The 18,501-nt window shown below is 36.7% G+C and overlaps 1 protein-coding gene across 6 annotated transcripts in view; it reads left to right on the forward strand.

The window, feature by feature from the left end:
* The window catches only part of ADGRB3 (adhesion G protein-coupled receptor B3), a 436,843-nt gene extending 419,181 nt beyond the window's left edge, over positions 1–17,662 (forward strand). For 2 of the 6 annotated variants that reach the window (XM_079298880.1, XM_079298881.1), the window contains exons 29-31: positions 6,985–7,020; positions 14,826–14,930; positions 16,847–17,660. In XM_079298880.1, coding sequence (XP_079155006.1) covers positions 6,985–7,020; positions 14,826–14,930; positions 16,847–17,035 — 330 coding nt within the window. In that variant the 3' untranslated portion in view covers positions 17,036–17,660. Of the gene's footprint in view, positions 1–6,984; positions 7,021–14,825; positions 14,931–16,846 lie in introns of all 6 variants that reach the window. The other 4 variants (XM_079298882.1, XM_079298883.1, XM_079298884.1 and 1 more) reach the window with 3 other exon arrangements.
* The last annotated feature ends 839 nt before the right edge of the window (positions 17,663–18,501 follow it).

An 18,501-nucleotide genomic window follows, 5' to 3' on the forward strand; every position in this document is an offset into this window, starting at 1 on the left:
TCCACCTTTATCCTGATAAAGGAGGGTAGACCAGCAGACCAGCTCTAAAGCTGGAAGTTGTAGTTGGAACAAAACTACTGTAGCAGCACAAAAAAACTTATATCCTGACTTCTAACTCTGAAGGGAGGATCCACCACCCCTACCCTTAAATATCTAAATGTAGACATTCCCCTTCTGAAATGGAAAAGGGCTCTTCAGATTTGGCTCCCCTATAGAGTCAATTGAGACAAATAGCCATTTCTAGGCCACTTTTAGACATCTGCTCCAGGATGAAGTAAATGACATGCCTTAGTGCAGGCATCTCTTTTCAGTTTCCATAGAGGAAGCCAGAACGAGTAGTTCAAACACAGGCATCAAAAATGTTGATGTCGTAAATTTAGTCAGATGAGTTCTACTGTGTGTTACAAACTTTCTTCTAAAACTTTTATGTGTTTTTTTTTTTTTTTTCTGAAGGAAATGCTTTGATATGAACAATAAATACTTTATTATGTCTGGAAGAATTTTAGTTTTCAAAACATAGTTAGAGAATGCCATAATATTTACATACAAGTATTGCCCAGATAAGTATAAATTTAAGTATGTGCAGATTCACAATGTGCAAGTCAGTGATTTTTATTTTCTTTGGTACGAACCCAACAGTACTTATGTGATTATAAGCACAGGCAGGCATATTAGCACATCATGGAGTTTCTGAGGAGGACTAATCAAACATCTGGTTAATCTCCTGAACATCCCTTATATGCATGGATTAAAACTGGCTTTGCTACCTTGGCATCAAAGTGGCTTGGAGGATGCTCCTTCAGTTCAAAGTGTTTTGATTTTAATGAAGAAAACACTCAATACAGTCTTTTTGAATGGTTTTTGTTTGGGAAATGTACACTGAGTGTTGTGCTCATTAAAATGAAATTACTTTGAAGTGAAGTATTGCATTCCCAGACACTTAGATGCAGAAGAAAGTTAGGAGGCTTGAATGTGGATGAAGAAGCTGATCTGGGAAACATATCTCCAGGATGAATAATTCATATCTTTTTATTGGAAAAAAAAAAAAAAGGATGAAGAAGTAGATACCTGTGAAGAGTCTTGTTACCTTTGTGGAAGAAGAATGAATGATTGTTTGAAGGGAACTATGGTTAGTGTAGTGTGAGCAGAAATGGAAAAGAGCTGAAAGAAGACAAAGACTATAAAAAAATTATAAAATTAAGAACATACAAAGACAGGCATTAGAAACATTTATTGAAGGGGGGGAAATGTTATCTGCTTTGTAAGAAAGAAAGGAATGGACTTCACAAATTATTTGTCATTTAAAGAACTGAAATTCTCTTTCCAGCCTCATATTTTCTTCTTTTTTCTGTCTCAGATTCTGCTGTGAGATCTTTATGTGTAGTGAGTTGATTGTTGACTAAAATAATCCTTCTGTATTCGTTTATGAGAGCTCTTAATACATTCAAAGACAGTCAGCTCTGTAGGTCCTTGGCCAAATCACTGACAGGGGACTTAAGGAAGAAAATACTGTTAGACCTGAGAAAATAAGGGGATATGTTACAGACAGTGAAGTGCAAAGAAAAAGTAAAGATAGGTAAAGGTAAAGAGGTGAAAAAAGACATAAAAACAGTAAAAAATATGGCAGAAATGGAGGGGGGAAATATATTAGGAAGAATGAGATAAAAACAGCAGGAAAGGAACAAGATCTGTAATAGTAATAATAATAATAATAATAATAATAATAATAATGATGATAATAATAAATAAGTAAATAAATAAATAATATCCTCAAACCAGGAAAGGAGAGAAAAAATACGAAGTTAAAATAGTCAATCCCATCAATAAAGTACCAGAGCATCGGGCAGAACAAAAGCAAAATGGTGTGACATTATTTTGATTTATGACATGAGAAGTAAAACAACAAAGAGAACAAAAATAGAGACAAGCACCACAAGAATTCCTTCTTTATCATGTTTCCACATTGCATTTATTTTCAGGCATTCTATATCTCAGATTTCTATCCCTCCCATTCCTCATTTCATTCTTCAATAAGCTGTGGAGACAGCTCTTGCCAATTTTGTGACTCAGTAAAATCAACCCTCTCTTTCACTTGAGTGAGTAGGTCTCAGAGTCCTCTGACTTCAGAAATTGATGCAGCTTATTTTCAGTTTATCTTACAGAAGTGGGGATAGAATCAGGCAGAGTTTATTGAAGATGTGGTGAACTGAAATTTTAGTCAGCCTTATAAAGTGCAGCATATATTGCAGACTTCATATTATCATTGTCTATTTAACAAGTGCTACATTTTTCCCTTAGAGCATTCAGAAACACAAAGCAAGTTGTGTTTGTTGATTGAGTAAATAAATATTCAGGCTGCTGTATAAGAACAGGGAGCAGCAGGCCACAATAATTTATCAGAATACTTTTAAAGTGAGATCTTTGAAGTTATGCTTGTGCTGTGTGTTGGTGTACTAAATTTGCTAGCACGTTTTAAAGACTTGAGATTTCCACATTAAATTCATTTTAATGAAAATTTGCTGGCTTTATGTCTAGCTCATGAATATCAACTGGTAGCCAACAATCTTCTATTCAAATACTAGAGTGTTTTTCAGTTATATACTCACAAAAGGTATTTTAAACCAAAAACATCTATCCACATTCCATCTTTATATCTCTGAGGGCCAAAAAAGATTTTTCTATACTTTTGTTCTGGGAAAAAATCCTCCTCAGGCTAAGATCTTGTATGTCAAATCTCATCTCAGAGTGAATTATAAACTGCTGATAATGAGACTTTATAATAATGGAAGCATGGTTATAGCCCTCACTATAATATCCTATCTCTGATTTCAATTATGCTTTGCACAATGCAATATATCTTTAGGAGTATCTGATGTAATTAATCAGATAGTGGTGTAATGCAGAATAGAATAAGGAGAAAAACAGGCATTTTTCATTTTACAGACATGGAGAGGGATTTTATTAGTCTTTTAGTAGGAGCAGCTCTTTCCTGGTGCCAGCAGATTAGTGTGTGCTGGTGTATGGAAATTATTCTTCGAAATTCTATTTTTGTCCTCAGCAGAGTTTAAAGTTGTTCTGGAATTACACAGAGAAGCTATACATGATTAGCACAAAGTAAAATTGATTTAAAATAAATTACTGCCACAAATCTCTTCACAGAGTTTTATTTTGGCTCTGACATAAAGGGTAGGGTTTTTTTTTTTTTTTCTACATAAAATGGGTTTTATCCATTAAGATTAAAGATCCATAGAAATCAGAGATGGAAAAATTCTTGTCAGGTCATCTTTCCTATCAATGCAAAAACATTTTCTACAATATTTTTCTCTAAAACACAGTTGAACTTCACTTTCAGGACTAGATTGAAGGGCTTCCACTCTTTCCCTTAGCAGTTATTGCATAGTTACATAAACTTACTTTTTCCAAATACAAATTCTGTTCTTTTCCAGGTTTTTCCCCACACCAGTTTTGTTTACCAATGTTCATATTCTTCTAAGGTTTCAGTGCAAGCTTCTGTGTTTGCTTCTTCCAGTGACAAAGTCACATAAATCTGCATCACTCTTTTATCCTTTCCTCCTAAAAGTGCTTCTTGCTGCTCCTCCCCTCTGAAATTTCCCCAATTTACAGGCATGATTTGGCTTCTTCCAGTGTAGAGCAGCAATGCAGAACTGTCACTGGAGTTGATAAATAGGTCTATCACACCCTTGCCTGCTTAGATTGATCTCTTTTTGTAGCATTTGTGATTGTACATTGGCTGGAACCAACCCATAGTTCTCATTTTTTTCAGAATTACACCAGCTAACTCCCGGACACTGACTGATTACGTGGATCTTCAGTTTTTTATACAATCCCTTTATTACTTACCCTTGCAGTTCTCCAGCATTTGGGGCTCTTCAGCTTGGAGAACAGATGAGTGAGGAGTGAATAGGAAACTATACCTCCTATAATATCCAAAAGAGGAACATCAAATGAAATGTCAAAGGGATAAACAACATAATTTCCTTTGTCATGTTTACATATTTAAATTGTGGAATTCCCTACCCTAGCACATTTTAGATTTCAGAAAAAGCTCCTCCCAAGGAAATTCTTAAACTACTGAAAACTTACAGAAGGTATTGTAGTAGAAATGTCATTACCCTTCTCCATGTCATTCCTGAAACATCATAACAGAACTTGGTCAAATATAAAATACTAAATGAGGCAAACCATAGATAATATCCTTTACAGTTTTTTTGTATTCTTTTAACATTATACTCAAGTGAGTCTCCAACTGATCCTTGGGAAAAGCCCACCCGCTTCCAGTGTAATTTTCATGTTGCTAAAATAATTCTTAGTTTTACAGATTCATAAAGGCAACAGCTTTTTGAGAAGAAACATATTGGTGTGTCCAGTTTAGCAGCTCCTTTGACACAAGGAAATTTCCCCCTTACACCACTCAGTTGCCTTTTGTCAGTTTAATGTGTAGAATGAGCTAGATGGTTTATTTCTGAAAGCATTTAGGTATGTGTGAAAAACTTTTTTTCCTCAGCTAACATAACAAACTTCATATAAGAAAATAATATATGCAGTCACAATTAATATAATTATTTTTATGGCTGTTATATACCATGCAGAAACTAGGACAGTGGAGTAAAAATTCAACTGAGACTGAAGGGAAACTCCTTCATCCTTGTAAGTTTCCCAATGACTACATGCTTCTGTTTATGTTCCCTCTCAAAAAATAACACTGCTGTCATTTCAGGACAATGATGTAGCAGCCAGGAGGACCTGATTGTGTCCCTAGTGGTGTCAGTGACAATACTGCAAATGACTTTCCATGGTTCCAGATGACATTCATAAACAGCATCCTTTGATTTTCAAAACTTGCAGAACTTTGTTGCTCCTGTGGCAATCACACAGATTTTATGTTTTAGGAGAATGTGCTCAGGCAGCACTTGTACTGTATTTCATTGTATGCAGCCATGAAAAAAAAAAGTGAAGCACGAGCACAGAACAGATGTTTCTTACTATATAAGTTTAAAATAAATGTTTTTGTGATAGGTTCTTGTTGAGTCCTAGAAAAATCCTCACTGAGGATTTATATATACCTGTGGTATATGCCCTGTTGGGTCATAACTGGTGTGAACTAACAGCAAAACTGCAACACTTGCCACTCTCTGACAGTAGCACAACCGAGTATTTTGCAGTCTGTTAATGTGTTTTCATGATGTAAACGGTGATAGAGTTTGTCTGGGTGCAAAGCCGAATAATCCAGCTGTGCCAGGAACATTTTCACTGCAGTCAAGCACACTTCAAGCAGTATACTAATATTTCAATTTTACAAATCACAGTAACTAGCAAACTGCACATTTTTTTCCCAAATTTGCTGTATTTTTACTTAGGATTCAATGGTATTAGATTTATTACTTAAAAACAGCTTCTTCAAACATTTTTCAAAGTTACTCCCATAAACTTCACCACATTATCCGTTGTACATGTTTCTTATTTTGTAACCACTGAGTCTTTTCAGTGGTGGATGTGGTCTAATTGCACCTTAAAAGTAGATCATTCCTCATCACAAATGCATAGATTCTCTTTAAACCAGGCCTTGATCATTAAAGATAGCTTCTCCAAAGCTTGCTTTGTTGGTTGTTTTAACTTAAGACTGGTATTTCATAGAGCCTCAGAGCCCTTTAGGCATCAAAGTGTCGACAGTGTTGCAGTAATATTCCTTGTATTATTGTGGATTGGAGCATTAAAATTTTACTACAAAACCAGACAATGTGTCACAAAGTGGTATAATCAAGGGCTCAGAGACTGAACATCTTCTGCTTTTTACAGCTGGAAGACTTTTAAAATCATTCCTTTCAATTTCAGGAAAACAAAGCAGCTTACTAAAACCTGCAGGTTTGTTAAACCAAATAAAATCAAAATCAGAAAAGTTCTTCCTCTTGACTTAGTGAGTTTGATTCTTCTTCACTGGAGAAATTAAGTGCAGTGTGAAAAAGTTCCTTCACCATGACTTAAAGCCATCATAGCCTATCATAAAAATTAGGGCTAAACTTCAACAGCAAGCCTTGTTGGGTTTTGGAGTACTTTTTTCTTCTTTAACCCTCCTTCCTGAAGATGAATGTATCTTTTTTTTTCCATTCTCAAGTTTTTTGCATTCTTTTCAGCTCTCACAACCTAGCTTCTTCTTTCTACATCTCTTTAATCTATTGCAAGCCATTTAATTTCCAACTTTAAAAGAAAAAAGATATTTTTATCCCTTCTTTATAATATTTCTGCTTCATTTTGATATAATTTGACTTTATAATTGGTTTCTTTTTGAATCTAAAATATTCTGTGCTAAATTATTTGGAACATGTCTAAGCAATCATATTCTGTTGCATTTTATACAAGAGATTACTTCACTAGTAAATCATTCTTGCTTTGTATCAGATGCTTTGAATCAGATTTGTCATAAGTTTAAAACAAAGTCATTGCTTTCTCCATTCAGATTGTCATTGCAAACAAACAAGCTGAAGCAATGGCTTCGGCTTGATTTTGCTGTCATTTATTCCATTACAATCAATGGAGTTGTACCAATGTAAGCCTGATATAGGAAAGAATCAAATTCTGTAAATCTATAAAAAGTCTAAATCATAGATATGTATAGGCACCTGTGTCAAATTGTATAAATATGATTATCATTCTCAAATACCACAAAAAGTATAGAAATATTTTATTCTCCAACAGGTTCAATTGCATGCAAATAACATGCACATTGTGCATTCCAGTGAAATGCAGTCTGGTTTATTTCAGAGAAAATATTATGATATTGGTCTAATAAACTATGCAAAGTCTCACATTAATCTTAAATTACCAAGATAAAATCTCCATCTTCTTACAAAATACCTAATATATACCTAATAGGAAAACAAGAATGTTATTTAAACTCATTAATATGATTTCAATAGTCCCCTTGTTAATAAAACCTCTTTTTTCTTTTTTTTTACTGCTTAATAGAGAAGAAAATCACGTTATTCGGACCTTGACTTTGAAGTAAGTTTTACTGCATTATTCCTGAATATTAAAAGTATTTTCCTCAAAGTAAATGTGAAGTGTTCATTTTAGCAGATTTTAGCCTTCTGGCACAGTAGATTCAATAGGATTGTTCAATTGGTACTGTACAGAACATGATGAACAATTCATTAAAACTACTTTGGTGCAACTTGTTTGCAAAATATTCTGAGATCAAACTGTCATATTGCAATATTAACCATCATGATTTCAGTTTTTAAATTCTTTGCCTCTTCATTTTCATCTGGGTTTGATTTTTTTGAATTTTTTTTCCTTTTTTTTTCTGGCTATCTACTTTCTGAAGAAGTGTGACACTTTTATAGGACAGGCTAAATCACAGCAGAAGTTAGAGATTTTCAATAATTTCTTTTTTCTTTCTTCAATACTACTTTACAGAAATGCAACTTTCACATCCAGATAGTGATTATGAATGTGTCAAATTTTGAATGATGTAGTGCTGCAGTTGTCAAAGCTTATGGATCACATGCTATATAAAAAATTAAGTTCGTGTAAGGTTCTTTAGGTTGGATATGCATAATTTCCAACTTAGATCCTGTTGAGTAAGAAGCTTTAGTTGTGTTCCTTAATGACCATTTTCTTCTATCTCAGTCAATATGATTAAGTCTCTAACAGATTTATTTGATTTTTTTTCTCTGATTTTTACCAGAAGGAATACAGCACTTAGTTTTCAAGGGTCTGCTCATAATTTGAGGTTTCCACATATGATGCCTATTCATGCATAGAAGTAGTTTGACATAATTTATTATGTGTGTCTCCAAAGAAGCTAAATAATTATATTTGTATGGAACCTATAGAGTGTGGGCTAAAATTTGAAAGCCTGTGATCAGCACATATCAACCGTAACATCAAAAACTCCCCTGTTTGCAATTACCCTAAATGTGCTTTAGGATAAATGCATAGAAAGGAAGTAGAAGAATATGAAACAATTGTAAAATTCTGATGAGCAAGCAACTCTAAAGTTAAATTCAATCAGAAGTTTTATAACTGTAGTGATATAAAGAATTCTAAACATTACTGGTTTTGTCATTGAAAAGTAGAAATATGACAGTGGGAGCATTCTCTGTGGCAACAGATACTAAAACATTCCTCCTGTCACTCAGGAACATAATCCAACTCTAAATAAACACCAACAATGTGGTTCATGTTCTGCTCTCAAGAAACAGGATTCCCATTATATGTTTTCTCTTGACTCATGGTTTTACAGAGTCCCAGAATGGGTCATGTTGGAAGGGACCACAGTGGGTCACCTGGTCCAATCTCCCTGCTCAAGCAGGGTCATCCTAGAGCACATGGCACAGGATTATGGCCAGATGGCTCTTGAATAGCTCCAGTGAGGGAAACACCCTCTCTGGGCAGTCTGTGCCAGTGCAAGGTCACCTGCATAGCAAAGAAATTCTTCCTCATATTCAGGTGGATCTTCCTGAGCATCAGTTTATGCCCTTTACCTCTTGTCCTGTTGCTTGGCACCAACAAGAAGAGCCTGGAAACCTCATGATGGAAACATCATACCACCTTTGAGATGCTGCTAGTGATAAGGTCCACTCTCAGTTGTCTGTTTTCAAGGCTGAACAGGCCCAATTCCCTCAATCTTTCCTCAAAAGATAGATGCTCCAGGAGCTCCATGTCTGTCTCATCCTGAGGAGCCCAGAGCTGGACACAGCACTCCAGATGTGCCTCACCAGGGCTCAGTAGAGGGGCAGGATCACCTCCCTCAGCCTGCTGGCTGTGTTCTTCCTAATGCACCCAGGACACCACTGGCCTGCTTGGCCACACGGCACTGCTGGCTCTTGGAGAGCTTGTTGAGAACACCCAGGGCCTTTTCTGCAGAGATGCTTTCCAGCAGGAAAAGGTCAGCACCCAGCCTGACCTGGTGCAGGGAATTATCCTTCCCCATGTGCAGGACCCTGCCCTTTCCCCTGTTGAGTTTCAGACAGTTCCTCTCTGCCCATCTCTCCAGCCTGCCCTGGTCCTCCTCAAGGGCTGCACAGCCCTCTGGGCTATCAGCCACTCCTCCCAGCTTTGTGTCATTTTTAACTTGTTTGCAATATTGCTGTTCCATGGGCTAGTATTTTAAGAATGACTAAAAAAATGCAGGAAAATATGTTTTTTGTAAAAAGGAAATGATGGGGCCATTGGGAGTGACTGGAACTGAGGAACTGAGAGCAGCAGCAATACTGTGCCAGTTGCTACTGTGTTTTACAAGTATTGATGCAGACTAACCCCATTCCACCCCCCAGCTTTATGATTTTTCTGATTAAGTCTGTGGACTTTCCTGAATCCTTACACATAGTATGGCTGTCTAGGGTAAAATAAAATTAAAAAAGCAAGAAAATATTGAGATGGTGTGGTGTGGCCAAAATGCTGTTCTTTGGATACCCCAAAGCAGCTTGACTGCAAAATGGAATACAGTCTGGAGGTAAGATTGAGCCAAAGGGATTGAACATAGTACTTAAATGTTTACCACTTTCTCTGCTTTGTCTGTGACCAGTGCCAGCTGGCACTCTCTGTGACAATGCCCTTCCATATTCCTGAGGATACCAAATCACAGAATGACATGGATGTAGTTCTGAAGATAATAAATGTTAAGTATGCAATGTGGACAAGGGTGGGACAAGTTTGGCTACCTCTGTCCTTTTCCTTTCAACACTCTCTCTGCAGTCTCTACACCCTCAACCTTTCACACATCTCTATATACATTCAAGACAAATACTCAGGCTATGTCTATCTCAATAAATTAGACATTTGAGGGGATATTCCTGGTTGCCAAAAAAATGCCAGCTTTTATATGGATTAATTTTTAGAAAGACCTTCACTATTTTAGTCTGAACCACCATTGTCTCTCCAAGAAGTTCTTGAGTGTCATTAAGTCTCAGTTCAATCTGGGCACCGTTCACAATACACATTTTGATTTTGTAGTTTTTATTTGGGAAACTAAGAGAATTTAATAGAATTTAGTATTCAAGGATAATATTCCATGTTAGATGTTGCCAGAGAGTAGTCTTGGACATGCTTGAATTATTACCATATACTCATGGTTTCATATTTGAAAAATAAATAATTACTATTATAGTGGCTTCCAATGGAACATTCACTTTAATATAAATAATTTGAAAGAAAAACAATAAAAATACATTAAAAAAACACAAGGAAGGCCATTTTTCTCCAAGAGCCACAGAAGAAATGCAAAGCAGGCTGCTATGCAATGTGAACACAGCTAGACTAAGACCATAGATCTCAAGCTGGTTAGAGAGGGGGTGTTCCAAAACTGGGCACCTGTATCTTGTTTTCCCTTTTTAAATAACTTACCATTGCAGTCTTAAATTATCCATTCAGGTAGGGGGTTAAAAAAAAAAAATAAATAAAAAATTTTAAAAAAAGAAAGAATGTAACAAACAGGGCTTAGTCTGTCAGCAGGAATTATTTCTGCTACATAATATACTGTCCTCAGTTAGATTTTGTAAAACACTAACTAATCTAGTTGAACATTAAAGTTTGCTAAATGGTCAACATAAAACAATGTTACAGCTCTTTTCTTGCTATTAATAAAGATAAGTTTGGACTCATTCATGCAGTTCAGTGTCCAAAACATGAGCAAAATTATTGGTCTGGACATTTTGGATCCTTGCTGCTGCAGGCTGTGCTAATCCCTCCAACTCCTGTCATTTTTTCTCTAGAGCTGGACAGGTAGCTTTTTCATTAAGTCTCAGCACTAACAGTTAGCTGTCAGATCAAATAAAATTCATTCTAATTATGTTGAACAGAAGTACAGATGCTGTAGAAATTCCCTGGAGGGCTTTATAATAGGTGTATGCTGGCAAATACAAAATGTACAGGAGAACTAAACAGTACTCTTGGCATGTGTTTTAGGATTCAAGATCACAGTTACCTTTAAGTTCTATGAAAGAGTCTGACTTTAGGATTTCCCCAGTCACCCCACTCTCTCATTTCTATCAGCCATTCTACTCTGTTAACGTTTATGCCAAATAATTCAGAAAATGCCTTATTACCCTGATCCCCAGGATTCAAATCATCTCTTGCTCTGAGGGAGGGTAAGGATACACAGGACAAGTGTGAGTACTAGACTGTCTCCTTTCCACAGATCAGTAGACTTTCACCAAGAAAAATCCTAATTTGATCACTGATTGTTGGAGCTGCATTCTTTCAGAATTTCATCTGCCATAGGTATTTATTATGATACTGTTATAACTGATAAAAGTTTAATATAATTCTCTTACTAACCTGAACACATCTTTTGAAGGCAAAGGTTAAAAAAACAAATGCCTGCAGGGAAAAATTATTTCCCATTCCCAACTTTGGCAACTGATCATACCTATAACATCTTGAAAAAACACTTCCATTAGAGGGCTAGGAAGGCATTCCCCCATCTGTTCATTTAACTTAGCTGCTTTGTACAAGATTTGAGAGAGAACATTTTTAACTGTGACAATGTAGAAAATTTCCAAGGCAAATTAAATTACCTGGTGGTGGTGGTGGTGGTGATGATGGTGATGATGATATTGTTATTTATGAGATTGACCAAAAATCATAGAATCACTGAATAGCCTTAGGTTGAAAGGGGCCTTAAAGATCATCTAGAGCCAAGCCCCAGCCACTGGCAGGAACACCTTCCACTAGACCAGGCTGAACCTCATCCAACTTGGACTTTAACACTTCCAGGAATGGGGCATCCACAACTTCACTGGCAACCTGTTCCAGTGTCTCATCACCTTCATCATAAAAGTCTTTTTTCTGTATCTAATCTACCCTATTTCAGCTTAGAGCCATCACCACTTGATATGCTCTTCTTCTCCAGCTTTCTTGTAGGGCCCCCCTTAGGTACTGCAAGGCTGCTGTAAGATCTCCCAAAAACCTTCTCATCTCCAGGCTGAGCAGCCCCAGTTCTCTCAGGCTGAAGATAGGAAAGGTCCTCCAGCCCTCTGGTCATCTTTGTCACCCTGCACTACACTCACTGCAACAGGACACAGACCTTATCTTAGGAACCCCAAAGCTGAATACAGCACTGCAGGTGGGGTGTCATGAAATATTCATGAGTGCATTTGCCTTGAGTTAGAGTTCAGCTAAAGCCCTATCATAAATAAAAAAGGGAGCTGGGCACAAGCTTATGTTTGAACTTGTCCCCATTTTGCTGACAGCCATGCACACTGAATTATTTTCTGTGATTAGATGATCATCAGAGTAAGGTATAGTGTCTTCAAAACACACACTTTATCTGGCTTGAGAGTGGGGGTAGAAGTGTGGAAGGGGTGTTGATTCAGCTTGACCCTCTTTAGGGTGTGGGGCACAAGAGTAATGAAACCTTCAGGAGACACCACAAGATGTGTGCCTGCAGCCTGGTGCCTGACTGGTGCTTCTGGCAGGGATGCAGCACCAGTGGGCAGCTGCAGGGCTGCACCTAAAGAAAAAAGGACACTGCAAGTTCTGTTTCCATCCTTTTCAGATTGTAATACTACCACAGTCATCCTAGTATCAGTGGTCAAGATCTCAGCTTTATATTGCTAGAGCAGTATAGGTTGTTTTCTCATAAAAGAGCCAGTGTTAGTCAACAGGGCATATTTTCTAGAAAGAAGATAAGATGGTGCTTTCTAACCAGAAATTTAAAACAAGTCTAGAAATTGAGAGTCAAAGTTGGAAATTTAAGTTGCTACACCTTCAGTTCAGATTGTTCTTTATAAGCAATAGGGAGGGAGTGGGTGTCAGTGGGTAGAAATTATGGAATGGAAGCCAGGAAAACACAAAGTAACCAAAAAATCCATGGGTACATGTTCATACCAGTCATGCTGCTATTAAGAATAAAATGTAAAGATTTTTTTTCTGGCAGACTTCCCAGTGCAAGTATTTTATATCTCCTCCCACCTGCTTCTCCTCAGGAATAATGTAATGAACGGAGTAAGACATTTGCATTATTCATATTTGCTATTTAATGACATCTTGGGTACACAATTAAGGAAAATATATCAGAAAGTAGCATTCTTTATATTCCCAGCTTTCTACTAAAAAGTTTCCAAGTGCTGATATTTGTTTCACAGCCTTATGTTATTTCCTCCTTTTTAGAGCTAGCTTCTTAACTCACCAAAACTGTTTTATTCTCATAGCCATGTCTCCTTATTTAAAACAATAATAATCTTTGAGAGAGAACCTTTTTTTTTTTTTTTTTTTTAATTTTATGTATATGAATGCTGTTATATACTCCTGTCTACCATAGCAGCAATATCTTAAAAGAATCCCCAAGAAGTCACTTAGGTGAAATTCCCCTCATAAATTTAGATAGCTATATCTAGTTAAATTACCTTTTCCAAAGAGTTTATTACCAAATATTGCAAAAGATTTTCCCTTATTCACCCTGCAACTCAAGTTAATAGATCTTTAATTGCTGATGGCTCATGTCTCTTTGTGAGACATATTGCCTAACTCCTTTTTTGAGAAGTGAACAAATTCTCTAGATACTGTGTGGCTGTATTGAGGTTAATACAGGTATTACAGCATAGCAGTAGAAATGCCTGGCCAAAAGATTTCATGAAATCTCTAAAGATATGATGCAAATGAAAGATAAAGGTGGCATTGATATAGGAATATTGGGAGTCAGCTGTTGCCACTCCCTTTTAAAAGGTACTAAACTAGGCTTGACAGGGTGTTACTTGATGGAAGGGGTCACACCCAGGCACCTCATATAGAAATTTGCAGGGTTTCACTCAGAGCCCCAGGGAAAATCAGGCTTTACACAAAATCAGGACTTGCACAAAGTCCTGTGTCTTGCACCTCGTCTGTCAGGATTCCTGGCTGCTGCCCTGGGTGTAATTCAAGTTCAAGCAGTTACAAAGCTTAAGAAAAGCAAAGCTGAGCTTACCACTGCTGGACTGAGGTGAAGCATCCTCACACCCTGCCATCCCCAGACCATTCAGACCACAGAACCATGAGACTGCTCAAACAGTCAGCAGCTTTCATCTTGGCTCCAGAGACTGCTCTGAATCCATAACTGAGCATGAATTCCTTTGGAAACAGCTCTGATGGGAATAGTTTGCAATCTAGGTCTGAAAACCAGCTTCACTCTCCAAATGGCTGAAGCCCATGCACTGGGGTGTGAGAATTTTGGGGGGTCTTTGGGGTCTCCCCCTCTTCCACAGGAATAACATATAATTAGTTGCTGTGGAAGACTGCCCTTGGCATGGGCTAGAGGGAGGGTGGTTCCCAATTTCTTTGTCCATGAAATAAGAAAGCAAGTAAAATGGAAAAAAGTGCCTAATTTTCCTAATATGAATGCAATTTTATGAACTGCATTTTATGATGATTTGAATGACAAGAAGATGTCTAATTAAAAAGACATAACATTTGGGGATTTTACATTTTGAGCCAAGATTTCTGAGTTCATCATTCTCATAAAAATTATTCCAACAGGGACCATAAAGGTTCTTGAAAATAGTCTTTATATGCAAGAGAAATATTCTTCTGAGAAATTGTCATTACTTTCAGGAGACTTCCACGCTAGCATAAAAACAGTGGCTCCTAATTCTAGGAACTCAATAAACATAGGGTTAAAACAATGTCTTGTACACTGTAGGAACATTAAACACAGCAGAGAGAAGGGCCAGGGCAATTCACTTCCATTGGTCAAATCTATAGGGAAAAGATGGCCCTGCCAAATTCAATTTACTTTATTATGTTGGGAAAAGTAATGCTTCTCTTAAAAAAAAAAAAAAAAAAAAAAAAGATTCAATTATAAATATAAGCAAGTATATTCCATTTTGCAGAAGGTCATGCATACAAGAAAGAGGCATATGGAATTGTTTCAAGAGTTAAATCAGAAATTTCAGACTCTGGACAGATTTCGGGATGTACCAAAATCAGGCAGTATGGTAAGTGTCCTTCTATTATATTTAAAATCTGGTGGATCCTAGACAACAACAATGAAACAAGAGCCTTTTCACTTCAGTCCATTTCCCAAGACCTCGCCTTTAGGTACCTCAGAAATGAGAACCAAAGCTATTTTCAGTAATCCAGCCTATGACAAGACTCATTACATTCTACAATTAGACCACAACTAACTCACTAACATCATTATGAATGACAAGTAATTGAACTGGAGGGAATACATTCCAAATCTGTGTGTGCCTACTGTGCCTTTATACAGAGAAAGCAGCTCAGTGACATAATTTCTCCAATAAGGCTTTTCCTCTAGTTAGGCAAGGAGATAATAAATTCCATACTACAAACAAATCCAAGTAGATTTACCTATACATGCAATTGTCCAGAAAGCAAACAAGATCTCTGTAATGCCATGTTTTTTCCATAATAGGTTTATAAATATTTACCATGGGAAAAGCAAAAATTAAATCATCCTAAGTTGAGGCTGCTATCATTATAATTCAAATTTATACACACACACTCATACACACATGCATAACACCCTGACTACATCTGATAATGAGAGCAAGGAAATACTTGATTCTGCCTAATTAAAACAGCTAATTTAGTCTGACATATTTCTATCAGTAATATTTTGATTTGTAATAATTTTTATATAATTTTATAATGTGAAAATTGTATGTTAAATGGAACTGAGCTAGAATTATTGTATTCTATAACTTTTTCAGAAGAGCTGCTCTCAGACATGAAGAAGAGATATTAAACAGATGTGAGGCCAATGGATTTACATCATTTATATCATCTTAATCCAGCAGAAATTTAGCCCTGATTCTTTGATGAACCTTTATCTGTGATATGTGTTATTTTGTATCAAGCTCTCACTCACTCCCCCTTTTGAGATCAGCTGACATGGAATGTTTTCATTTGTCTCCCTACTTGAGATTTGCTGTTCACATAAAGCTTGAATTAATTCAAAATCTCAAAGGGAATCTCAGTGGAAGAGTTGTGTTTACTCTGTTTCACATTGGTGCTGTGCTTTTGAAAGGGCTGCTAATAAAAGCTGCCTAGAGGAATGGTCTGTTTGTGAGACAGCCAGAGAGTCATCCAGGTACCTAAATATAGGCATCTCAGGCTATTTTAGACAGAGGTCTTGGTTTACAACACAGTGCAGGCAGCAATGATACAGGACTCAAAGGAGATCTGCATCTCTCATGAAAGATAGCTGGAGATCAAGCAAAAAGTCCAAAGGCATCTTAGATGGTGCAAAAGTATTGGATTTTAGCAACTAAATCCCACCCATCATATTACAGCAGAAATCTCCAGTTAAATTGGTCCGTGAAGTATTTTACCTTATAAAACCTAGCATTAAAAAAACCAAACCATCATTCAGTAGACAATAACCACCTTTCAGTCTGTTAATCCTTATATACATGAGCTCATCAGCCTGTAAGGCAAGGTGGCTCTCGCAGCATTTTCAAGGTTTCTGTCATTCTGCCATGTACCTGCCACAGTTTAAAATACAGCCAGCAGTCTCTGTTTCAAACCACTCCACATTTCAGGCAACAAACTCTTCTGTTACCTTCCTTTTTCTTCTCACTCTTTTCTGCATTCTTCTCCTGCTTTTCTCCCACTCTTAGAAAGATGTCTATTGGTACTGGATGTCTCAGGCCATTCCTCACACATGGTTCTTGTGAAAGAAAGGGCTTAGCTGGCAGCTCAGGTGAGGAGCCTGCCAAAGTGTTGACTGTTGACAGAGAGAGTCGCAGCACCCGCCAGCCTGGCATCCTGCAAAGCCATTCCCCTCTCCAGCTTCTGTCTCTCATGAGAGCACGTCAGCAATCAGCTTTATAGATGGAAACTGCTTTGTTTCATCCATGATTTTAATTCTTCTTTCTTTGGTCTTCAGGAGAACTCAGGACCGAGCAAGGCTCCATGGGACAGTTTCAAAACCACAGGTGACTACCAACACTATACAACGATAAATGTATTAGACACAGAGGCAAAAGATGCTTTAGAACTCAGACCAGCAGAATGGGAGAAGTGTCTGAACTTGCCTTTAGACGTGCAAGAAGGTGACTTTCAAACAGAAGTTTAACAAAAAGGAACTGAACAAAACAGAAACAAAGTTAAAATAATTAATTGCACTGACAATAAAAAGACTTTGGGAATCCTGACGCTCCTGTCTGAACATTGCAACTCCTTTATGTCAGGCTCTTCCTGTGCCAAATGTCAGTGGTTTTTTCGTACAGTATATTCCCACTGGTGCAGCTAGTGGAGAACCAGGTGTACAATTCTTACCATCGTGTGTTGTAAGTACCCGTGGAATGGATTTGTAAGGTAATCTTTATAGATAAACCTCAAGCAACGATTCATGTTGTAACAGCTTCATTTGGTTTAGTTTTCAAAAAACTTCACCATGAAGCACAATGTATATATTTATGCAGTTTTTAAAGTTTATAACAGTCTGTTTGGCCATTACTACACTTTTTACTTTATAATATAAAAGCAAAGTTTTTGTCATTAAATGAATGTCTGTTGAGCTACATTCTTCATTGCTTTAAATGCAATAAAGTAATAATCTCACTTTTATATGAATAATATATTTCACATCTTTATTATTGCAGTTTTCTCTGGAAAGCTCAGAACAGCTTTCTCTGCTGCAGCTGTGTATAAAATATTTAAAATGTTGTATGGTGTAAATAAACCTTTGTCTACATATCAGTTTCCTAGTGCATTTTATTCCATATTGTTTCTCTTAAATTTGAATATTTATAAAATTTTCTATAAAACAAAAATATTGAATATGTGTTTGCAGTTTTAATAGCGTGTTGTATGTAGCTTCTGCAAAAAGTTTCTAAATCATATCAGTAGGCTTGTAGCCATTCTGCATTTTCTTAGGGTTTTCTTTTCCAACAATGTACCTCAGAAAAAAATTGTAATAGTATTCTGACAAATCCAATTTATTTTTTTTTAGGAATTTTTGTCTAGTTGTAGAAAGACAAGTAATGGAAAATAAGTTAAGTTTCAAAATGCACAGAACCCAAAGAAAATGTTGGCTTAGAATCATTATATCTTGTGCGTGATCTCCTTGCTGAATAACTAAATAATCTCAAGATAAAAAAGTTCCTAAATATTTTAGATTTTAAAAAATTCAAAACCTGAATTGGTTTCATCATAAATCACAAGCAAAGTATGATTATTCTTTGTATTGAAAGTACAGTTAAACAATTTGGAGTAGGAAGACTAAATCTCCTTTTCCATGCATAGAATCAAAACCAGATCTTCAAAAATCTCATCTGCAGCATAGCTGTGGGGGATGTAGATGGAAGGATATCTCAAAACTTCAGATGTCATAGTTCTAGAAAAGTTTCAAAAACTATTTTGGTTCCTGCTGTACAAAAGTGAGTATGTTGCAGCCTACTAGATGGAGAGATCTTAGAGAGGAAAAAAACATGACCACCAATCTGCTTAGGAAGAAAAAAGACAAGAATAGAGGCTTGTCAGTGAGTACTTAACCCAGAGAATTGGAAGAGGAAGATCAGCATCCATCTGTTAAGAGAA

The sequence above is a fragment of the Erithacus rubecula genome (genome assembly GCF_903797595.1).
Source record: "Erithacus rubecula genome assembly, chromosome: 2".
Lineage (NCBI taxonomy): Eukaryota > Metazoa > Chordata > Aves > Passeriformes > Muscicapidae > Erithacus > Erithacus rubecula.